This window comes from Hemitrygon akajei, chromosome 8 (genome assembly GCF_048418815.1).
Source record: "Hemitrygon akajei chromosome 8, sHemAka1.3, whole genome shotgun sequence".
Lineage (NCBI taxonomy): Eukaryota > Metazoa > Chordata > Chondrichthyes > Myliobatiformes > Dasyatidae > Hemitrygon > Hemitrygon akajei.
The window spans coordinates 178,135,997-178,147,514 of record NC_133131.1 but is presented as its reverse complement, the minus strand read 5'-3'; the positions used below and the strand labels follow the sequence as shown (position 1 = coordinate 178,147,514).

The 11,518-nt window shown below is 50.1% G+C and overlaps 1 protein-coding gene across 1 annotated transcript; it reads right to left on the bottom strand.

Annotated features, from left to right (window-relative positions):
- Nucleotides 1–994: 994 nt before the first annotated feature.
- On the bottom strand, nt 995–10,181 carry LOC140731493 (protein rapunzel-like). The gene is made up of 2 exons (XM_073052968.1): nt 9,900–10,181; nt 995–2,387 (listed from the first exon to the last, which is right to left on the bottom strand). The coding sequence occupies exons 1-2, from the start codon at nt 9,901–9,903 to the stop codon at nt 1,603–1,605; spliced, it is 789 nt and encodes a 262-aa protein (XP_072909069.1). The 5' UTR covers nt 9,904–10,181; the 3' UTR covers nt 995–1,602.
- Nucleotides 10,182–11,518: the final 1,337 nt, after the last annotated feature.

Here is an 11,518-nt window from a genome sequence, read left to right as displayed (position 1 = left end):
GGTCGATCTTGCCTTTCACTAAGGTCGAGGTAGGGGATCTTGGGCTTAAAAAGGTTGATGACCTCTACTTGTACATCTTCGACTGTATGTCGCGAACAGCGGAGGTTTCTGTACTGGTCCCAGCTGTTACCTGGTCGTTGGTATAGTGAATCTCCGGATAGAACATACATTGGTATCGCATAAAGTGGAGAGCCAAACTGGAACCAGATTTCAAGCTTTTCATCTGCATTTATTCAGCACAATTCCAAGCAAGCTAGCACAATGTTTTATTTTCAAGTTCCAAGAGATCATTTTAAGCAAAACCCAGGAATTACATGAATCACTCGTACAGTTTACAGTATATGTGACTGTGGCATTTCCATTGTTATAGACAGCAGGCGGCAAAGATCATATTATCGCAGAAGTAAACTACAATTGAAACTGCCCTTTCGTGGGGAAGGATGACCCCTGGCCCGACAGACTTACAGCCTGGTGTTCCAGCTGATCCATTGTTGGTCTGTGGTGTCCCTACCTCTTTCAGCCCGGAAAATCTTCAGGATGGTGAAGATGCGTTATAGGAAGAGAAATAGCGGAGAGAAGTCTGACAGGACCCTGATCTGTCCGTCACTGGACTGCTTTGGCAGACACATGCCGGCCTATCTCCAGACCCTGTCATCATCGGCTCAGACTGTGCTCATAGTGCCCTGACTACCTAAAGGGGACAGTTGTGTGGGTTTTGGGGGAACCCTGGCCTAGGACTGGATTTGGGCGCTGGAGCTTCGCTGCCTTCCTCAAGGACAATGGAGGGTGGCTGCACTCGCTCGCCTTGAAAGGAGCCTCGGACCAAACAGCTCTTGTGCTCCTGCTAAGGACAGAGCTGTGTTTTGGGGTAGCAGTGCTGAAGACAACACATACTAAGCCTTTCCGAGTGACATTTGGCGAGCATTGTTGAATGTCCAGCGGGTAGGTGGGTGGAGGGAGGCAGCAATTATCAGGAGGGAAGCAACTCCGGGAGCCGAGGCAGGGCTGACCTGGGCACGTCAGTCGGGATCTAGCGGACGATGGGAAGAGATACCGGCGAGTGTTAGTGAGGCTGGGGTGCGCGGTAACAGCATTCTGCGTCTCAAGAACAGTAGGGGAATTGCATTCAGGGTCCCGGCATAGAGTGGGATTATACGGGGAGTACAAAAGGAATGAGATTTATGCTCGGTGAACGCACAGGGTGACGCCACTGTAGTTCTCCCAGAAATGGGTTCCATCAGGGAAGCTCCAGGAGCCCCACAGACCTTTCAAACGTCTGACTGCGTGGACAACATGCGGACCACTGAGGTGGTCGGAGATAAACGTCGCCACAGCTTTTGCATTACCCCAGTCGTTCTTTCCATTCATTAATTGCTCGATGTGGGTCTTGTCAATTGGCTGTGGGTCGCGGGAGTAGGAAACAACAATATTACAACCATTTTCCCTGAAAAAGTGAAAGCGGTTAGGACCAGAAACACAGTGATTGTCAAACCCACTAACATCGTTATAGACCCGCACTGACCAAGACATCCAATCATATTTATTTTCCAACTCTTTCAATACATAGGCTGAAAACTCTTCATTATCCTTCCCATTCTTTTCCTACAAAAACTTGCTTACGTCCATCTCGGCCTGTTCTGCAAACTCCGTGATGCAGCGATCTACCATCGATTTCATTTCACGCTCGACGTTGGCCATTTTCTCGTTCCATTCCGCCCCCAGCGCCTTTACGTCGTTCCCGGTGAGGTCTGCGTGACCCATCAGGGCGATTAGGCCGATACAGAAGAGCTCCTTCAGACGGGCACAGAGACTCTCCATCATGCGCCGGTCCCTCTGGCTATGGCTCATGGCGGTGTCCAGGACCGATTTGGCAAAGATGCCGGTTGAACCCATCACACCGTCATAGAGAGTATGGAGGTTCTGGTCGCTCTTGCTCGCGTTGAAGTGGCTGAGGAACTCTTCCCTTTCTTTCTCACGGAACTCTGGCGCTGCCTCAAGGATGTCAATGTACTTCCTGAACTGGTGCCTGATGTTTTCCTCAATGGTAAAATACTGGTTGTTCATCGTGCTGTTTTCGATCTCCTGAATGACTTCCGTTATCTTGTCAGAAATGATATCGAGCTGGTTCCTTATGGCTGCAAACTGCTCCTTCATGAAGGCCATCTCCGGACTATCCACGTTACCCAAGGCTAGTTTAAGAATGGCTGCGGCTACCCCAACGAAAGGGCCCAACGCCCCGAGTACGGATGACAACTTCTCCGCAGATTCAAGCAATGCTGTCGCGGCCTGTGCGGCTTCAAATGTGGATTTGACCACCTCCAGGGCATTCTCAGTTTCGGACATGGTTTGGACGCGCTCGGCTCTGTGGTGAGTTCCTTCTCTGGAATCTAAACAGAAAACAAGTTTTTTTTCTTTATTGAAATGCCCACAATTTGTTCCCGGCGGTTGGTTTTGACTGCGGATATGTGAAGGAAGCAGGAATAAAAACTACAAACTTCTGCGGGAACTCAGCGGGTCAAGCAGCATCTGTGGAGTCAAAGGGACTGAAGGTTCTCGAACCGAAACGATGACCATCGTTTGTGTCCACCAGGCAACACCTTACGTATAATTGTGTCTCTTCTTGTCCATCCCATCAATCCCCGGCCGACGTTGTCTCCAGACCAGACCCCACCCCCAATCCTCGCATGAACATCACTAGCTTCCACATATAACCTACAGCCTCTGTCTCACAACACCAGCCCTATAACCTTGCCTCTTCTTACAGGCGATTCCCTTTCCACACTCCCTGTCCCAATGTAGGGTCCCGACTACCGTTTACCCCTCACAGATGCGGTTTGATCCGCCTACCGTTTACCCCTCACAGATGCGGTTTGATCCGCCTACCGTTTACCCCTCACAGATGTTGTTTGATCCGAATACCGTTCATCCCTCACAGATGCGGTTTGATCCGAATACCGTTCACCCCTCACAGATGCGGTTTGATCCGCCTACCGTTTACCCCTCACAGATGTTGTTTGATCCGAATACCGTTCATCCCTCACAGATGCGGTTTGATCCGAATACCGTTCATCCCTCACAGATGCGGTTTGATCCGAATACTGTTTACCCCCCACAGATGCGGTTTGATCCGAATACCGTTCACCCCCCCACAGATGCGGTTTGATCCGAATACCGTTCACCCCTCACAGATGCGGTTTGATCCGAATACCGTTCACCCCTCACAGATGCGGTTTGATCCGCCTACCGTTTACCCCTCACAGATGTTGTTTGATCCGAATACCGTTCATCCCTCACAGATGCGGTTTGATCCGAATACCGTTCATCCCTCACAGATGCGGTTTGATCCGAATACTGTTTACCCCCCACAGATGCGGTTTGATCCGAATACCGTTCACCCCCCACAGATGCGGTTTGATCCGAATACCGTTCACCCCTCACAGATGCGGTTTGATCCGAATACCGTTCACCCCTCACAGATGCGGTTTGATCCGAATACCGTTCACCCCTCACAGATGCGGTTTGATCCGAATACCGTTCACCCCTCACAGATGCCGTTTGATCCGAATACCGTTCATCCCTCACAGATGCCATTTGATCTGAATACCGTTTACCCCTCACAGATGCGGTTTGATCCGAATACCGTTCATCCCTCACAGATGCGGTTTGATCCGAATACCGTTTACCCCTCACAGATGCGGTTTGATCCGAATACAGTTCACCCCTCACAGATGCCATTTGATCTGAATACCGTTTACCCCTCACAGATGCGGTTTGATCCGAATACCGTTCATCCCTCACAGATGCGGTTTGATCTGAATACCGTTCACCCCTCACAGATGCGGTTTGATCCGAATACCGTTCATCCCTCACAGATGCGGTTTGATCCGAATACCGTTCACCCCTCACAGATGCGGTTTGATCCGCCTACCGTTTACCCCTCACAGATGTTGTTTGATCCGAATACCGTTCATCCCTCACAGATGCGGTTTGATCCGAATACCGTTCATCCCTCACAGATGCGGTTTGATCCGAATACTGTTTACCCCCCACAGATGCGGTTTGATCCGAATACCGTTCACCCCTCACAGATGCGGTTTGATCTGAATACCGTTCACCCCTCACAGATGCGGTTTGATCCGAATACCGTTCACCCCTCACAGATGCCGTTTGATCCGAATACCGTTTACCCCTCACAGATGCGGTTTGATCCGCCTACCGTTTACCCCTCACAGATGCGGTTTGATCCGAATACCGTTCACCCCTCACAGATGCTGTTTGATCCGAATACCGTTTACCCCTCACAGATGCGGTTTGATCCGAATACCGTTCACCCCTCACAGATGCGGTTTGATCCGAATACCGTTCACCCCTCACAGATGCGGTTTGATCCGAATACCGTTCACCCCTCACAGATGCGGTTTGATCCGAATACCGTTCACCCCTCACAGATGCGGTTTGATCCGCCTACCGTTTACCCCTCACAGATGTTGTTTGATCCGAATACCGTTCATCCCTCACAGATGCGGTTTGATCCGAATACCGTTCATCCCTCACAGATGCGGTTTGATCCGAATACTGTTTACCCCCCACAGATGCGGTTTGATCCGAATACCGTTCACCCCCCACAGATGCGGTTTGATCCGAATACCGTTCACCCCTCACAGATGCGGTTTGATCCGAATACCGTTCACCCCTCACAGATGCGGTTTGATCCGAATACCGTTCACCCCTCACAGATGCGGTTTGATCCGAATACCGTTCACCCCTCACAGATGCCGTTTGATCCGAATACCGTTCACCACTCACAGATGCGGTTTGATCCGAATACAGTTCACCCCTCACAGATGCCATTTGATCTGAATACCGTTTACCCCTCACAGATGCGGTTTGATCCGAATACCGTTCATCCCTCACAGATGCGGTTTGATCTGAATACCGTTCACCCCCCACAGATGCGGTTTGATCCGAATACCGTTCATCCCTCACAGATGCGGTTTGATCCGAATACCGTTCACCCCTCACAGATGCGGTTTGATCCGAATACCGTTCACCACTTTCAGATGCGGTTTGATCTGAATACCGTTTACCCCCCACAGATGCGGTTTGATCCGAATACCGTTTACCCGCCATAGATGCGGTTTGATCTGAATACCGTTCATCCCTCACAGATGCGGTTTGATCCGAATACCGTTTACCCCCCACAGATGCGGTTTGATCCGAATACCGTTGACCCCCCACAGATGCGGTTTGATCCGAATACCGTTCACCCCTCACAGATGCGGTTTGATCCGAATACCGTTTACCCCCCACAGATGCGGTTTGATCCGAATACCGTTCACCCCTCACAGATGCGGTTTGATCCGAATACCGTTCATCCCTCACAGATGTTGTTTGATCCGAATACCGTTCACCCCCCACAGATGCGGTTTGATCTGAATACCGTTCATCCCTCACAGATGTTGTTTGATCCGAATACCGTTCACCCCCCACAGATGCGGTTTGATCTGAATACCGTTCACCCCTCACAGATGCGGTTTGATCCGAATACCGTTCATCCCTCACAGATGCGGTTTGATCTGAATACCGTTCACCCCTCACAGATGCGGTTTGATCTGAATACCGTTCACCCCTCACAGATGCGGTTTGATCCGAATACCGTTCACCCCTCACAGATGCGGTTTGATCCGAATACCGTTCATCCCTCACAGATGCGGTTTGATCTGAATACCGTTCACCCCTCACAGATGCGGTTTGATCTGAATACCGTTCACCCCTCACAGATGCGGTTTGATCCGAATACCGTTCACCCCTCACAGATGCGGTTTGATCTGAATACCGTTCACCCCTCACAGATGCGGTTTGATCCGAATACCGTTCACCCCTCACAGATGCGGTTTGATCCGAATACCGTTTACCCCCCACAGATGCGGTTTGATCCGAATACCGTTTACCCCCCACAGATGCGGTTTGATCCGAATACCGTTCACCCCTCACAGATGCGGTTTGATCCGAATACCGTTCATCCCTCACAGATGTTGTTTGATCCGAATACCGTTCATCCCTCACAAATGCGGTTTGATCCGAATACCGTTTACCCCTCACAGATGCTGTTTGATCCGAATACCGTTTACCCCCCACAGATGCGGTTTGATCCGAATACCGTTCATCCCTCACAGATGCTGTTTGATCTGAATACCGTTTACCCCCCACAGATGCGGTTTGATCTGAATACCGTTTACCCCCCACAGATGCGGTTTGATCCGAATACCGTTCATCCCTCACAGATGCGGTTTGATCCGAATACCGTTTACCCCCCACAGATGCGGTTTGATCCGAATACCGTTCACCCCTCACAGATGCGGTTTGATCCGAATACCGTTCACCCCTCACAGATGCGGTTTGATCCGAATACCATTCACCACTTTCAGATGCGGTTTGATCTGAATACCGTTTACCCCCCACAGATGCGGTTTGATCTGAATACCGTTTACCCGCCACAGATGCGGTTTGATCTGAATACCGTTCATCCCTCACAGATGCGGTTTGATCCGAATACCGTTTACCCCCCACAGATGCGGTTTGATCTGAATACCGTTCACCCCTCACAGATGCGGTTTGATCCGAATACCGTTTACCCCCCACAGATGCGGTTTGATCCGAATACTGTTCACCCCTCACAGATGCGGTTTGATCCGAATACCGTTCACCCCTCACAGATGCGGTTTGATCCGAATACCGTTCACCCCTCACAGATGCGGTTTGATCTGAATACCGTTTACCCCCCACAGATGCGGTTTGTTCCGAATACCGTTTACCCCCCACAGATGCGGTTTTATCCGAATACCGTTCACCCCTCACAGATGCGGTTTGATCCGAATACCGTTCACCCCACACAGATGCGGTTTGATACGAATACCGTTCACCCCTCACAGATGCGGTTTGATCCGAATACCGTTCACCCCTCACAGATGCGGTTTGATCCGACTACCGTTCATCCCTCACAGATGCGGTTTGATCTGAATACCGTTTACCCCTCACAGATGTTGTTTGATCCGAATACCGTTCACCCCTCACAGATGCGGTTTGATCTGAATACCGTTTACCCCTCACAGATGTTGTTTGATCCGAATACCGTTCATCCCTCACAGATGCGGTTTGATCCGAATACCGTTCACCCCTCACAGATGCGGTTTGATCCGAATACCGTTCACCCCTCACAGATGCGGTTTGATCCGAATACCGTTCACCCCTCACAGATGCGGTTTGATCCGAATACCGTTCACCCCCCACAGATGCGGTTTGATCCGAATACCGTTCACCCCTCACAGATGCGGTTTGATCCGAATACCGTTCACCCCTCACAGATGCGGTTTGATCCGAATACCGTTCACCCCTCACAGATGCGGTTTGATCCGAATACCGTTCACCCCTCACAGATGCGGTTTGATCCGAATACCGTTCATCCCTCACAGATGCGGTTTGATCCGAATACCGTTCAGCCCTCACAGATGCGGTTTGATCCGAATACCGTTCACCCCTCACAGATGCGGTTTGATCCGAATACCGTTCACCCCTCACAGATGCGGTTTGATCCGAATACCGTTCACCCCTCACAGATGCCGTTTGATCCGACTACCGTTCATCCCTCACAGATGCGGTTTGATCCGAATACCGTTCAGCCCTCACAGATGCGGTTTGATCCGAATACCGTTCACCCCTCACAGATGCGGTTTGATCCGAATACCGTTCACCCCTCACAGATGCGGTTTGATCCGATTACCGTTTACCCCTCACAGATGCGGTTTGATCCGAATACCGTTTACGCCCCACAGATGCGGTTTGATCCGAATACCGTTCACCCCTCACAGATGCGGTTTGATCCGAATACCGTTCACCCCTCACAGATGCGGTTTGATCCGAATACCGTTTACCCCCCACAGATGCGGTTTGATCCAAATACCGTTTACCCCTCACAGATGCGGTTTGATCCGAATACCGTTCACCACTTTCAGATGCGGTTTGATCTGAATACCGTTTACCCCCCACAGATGCGGTTTGATCCAAATACCGTTTACCCCTCACAGATGCGGTTTGATCCGAATACCGTTCACCACTTTCAGATGCGGTTTGATCTGAATACCGTTTACCCCCCACAGATGCGGTTTGATCTGAATACCGTTCACCCCTCACAGATGCGGTTTGATCTGAATACCGTTTACCCCCCACAGATGCGGTTTGATCCGAATACCGTTCACCCCTCACAGATGCGGTTTGATCCGAATACCGTTCACCCCTCACAGATGCGGTTTGATCCGAATACCGTTCACCCCTCACAGATGCGGTTTGATCCGAATACCGTTCACCCCCCACAGATGCGGTTTGATCCGAATACCGTTCACCCCCCACAGATGCGGTTTGATCCGAATACCGTTCACCCCCCACAGATGCGGTTTGATCCGAATACCGTTCACCCCCCACAGATGCGGTTTGATCTGAATACCGTTTACCCCCCACAGATGCGGTTTGATCCGAATACCGTTCACCCCCCACAGATGCGGTTTGATCTGAATACCGTTTACCCCTCACAGATGTTGTTTGATCCGAATACCGTTCACCCCTCACAGATGCGGTTTGATCTGAATACCGTTTACCCCTCACAGATGTTGTTTGATCCGAATACCGTTCACCCCTCACAGATGCGGTTTGATCCGAATACCGTTCATCCCCCACAGATGCGGTTTGATCCGATTACCGTTTACCCCTCACAGATGCGGTTTGATCCGAATACTGTTTACGCCCCACAGATGCGGTTTGATCTGAATACCGTTTACCCCTCACAGATGCAGTTTGATCCGAATACCGTTTACCCCCCACAGATGCGGTTTGATCCGAATACCGTTCACCACTTTCAGATGCGGTTTGATCTGAATACCGTTTACCCCCCACAGATGCGGTTTGATCTGAATACCGTTTACCCGCCACAGATGCGGTTTGATCTGAATACCGTTCATCCCTCACAGATGCGGTTTGATCCGAATACCGTTTACCCCCCACAGATGCGGTTTGATCTGAATACCGTTCACCCCTCACAGATGCGGTTTGATCCGAATACCGTTTACCCCTCACAGATGTTGTTTGATCCGAATACCGTTCATCCCTCACAGATGCGGTTTGATCCGAATACCGTTCACCCCTCACAGATGCGGTTTGATCCGAATACCGTTCACCCCTCACAGATGCGGTTTGATCCGATTACCGTTTACCCCTCACAGATGCGGTTTGATCTGAATACCGTTCACCCCTCACAGATGCGGTTTGATCCGAATACCGTTCACCCCTCACAGATGCGGTTTGATCTGAATACCGTTTACCCCCCACAGATGTGGTTTGATCTGAATACCGTTTACCCCTCACAGATGTTGTTTGATCCGAATACCGTTCACCCCTCACAGATGCGGTTTGATCCGAATACCGTTCATCCCCCACAGATGCGGTTTGATCCGATTACCGTTTACCCCTCACAGATGCGGTTTGATCCGAATACCGTTTACCCCTCACAGATGCGGTTTGATCCGAATACCGTTTACCCCCCACAGATGCGGTTTGATCCAAATACCGTTTACCCCTCACAGATGCGGTTTGATCCGAATACCGTTTACCCCTCACAGATGCGGTTTGATCCGACTACCATTCATCCCTCACAGATGCGTCCTTCTAAACCTGCTAACTGCATCCTTATAAATCTTTCCTGCAATATTTCCAACCCAATGGCATATTTTCACAAGGAATCTAATCAACACTGAACGCGATTTTCCAAATGCAGCCTGGCCAATAACATAGAATAGTACAGCACTTTACAGGCCCTTCAGCCCACAATGTTGTGCTGACCAATAACTTACACATCTGCAAAAGATCATTTCAGTCTCTGCTCAGTTCCCCGACTGATGAAAGCCAATAGAAGAAAAGCCTTCCTCGCCACCGTCAACCTGTAACACACTTCCACTGGCTTTTACTCGTAGGTCCCTTTGTTCTTCAATACTCCCCAGGACCCCACCGGTTATCAGGCACACTCCACCCTGATCTGTCTTCCGTAATATAACACCCGGCAGTTACTCGATTTAAACTCAATTTCCAGTTTCCCTATCTTTCCTAGGTACAGATAGAGCATTGTCCATCCACCACTGCCCTCATCTGCCTGACACTACCGGCTATGACAGATACGAGCCAGTCCGGCTTTATCATTTCAGTCTGTGGGAGGGTGGAATGTGACCCGATTTCCCCGTGGTTACACGTGAGGGAAAGGTATTCAGGTTTCCCGTGGAGCCTTTTCCCGTTGATCTACCTTTACCAACGCTCCATCCCCCCCCCCACACACACACATACACACTCATACACGCTCTCTCTCTCACACACACACAGTCACACTCATGCTCTCTCTTTCTCTTTCTCACACACACACTCATACACTCTTTCTCTTTCTCTCTCTCACACACACTCATACACTCTCTCTCACACATAGACTCATACTCCCTTTCTCTTTCACTCTCTCTCTCACACACACAGAGTCACACTCATACACTCTCTCAGACACACACACACAGACACTCATACTCTCTCTGTCTCACACACACACACACACACTCATACACACTCTGTCTCACACACACACTCATCCACTCTCTCACACGCACACTCATACACTCTCTCTCTCACAGACACACACACTCATACACTCTCTCTCTCACAGACACACACACTCATACACTCTCTCTCACACACACACAGTCACACTCATACACTCTCTCTCTCACAGACACACACACTCATACACTCTCTCTCACACACACAGTCACACTCATACACTCTCTCTCAGACACACACACACTCATACACTCTCTCACACACACATGTACACACACACTCATACACTCTCTCTCAGACACACACACAGACACTCATACTCTCTCTCACACACACACTCATACACACTCTGTCTCACACACACACTCATCCACTCTCTCACACACACACACATACACTCTCTCTCAGACACACACACAGATACTCATACTCTCTCTCTCTCTCTCACACACACACACACACTCATACACACTGTCTCACACACACACTCATCCACTCTCTCACACACACATGCACACGCCCACTCATACACTCTCTCACACACACATGTACACGCACACTCATACACTCTCTCACACACACTGTCACACTCATACACTCTCTCTCAGACACACACACAGACACTCATACTCTCTCTCTCACACACACTCATACACACTCTGTCTCACACGCACACTCATCCACTCTCTCACACACACACTCATACACTCTCTCTCACACAGACACACACACAGACATTCATACTCTCTCTCACACACACACACTCATACACACTCTGTCTCACACACACACTCATCCACTCTCTCACACACACACTCATACACTCTCTCTCACACACACGCACACACACTCATACACTCTCTCTCACACACACACG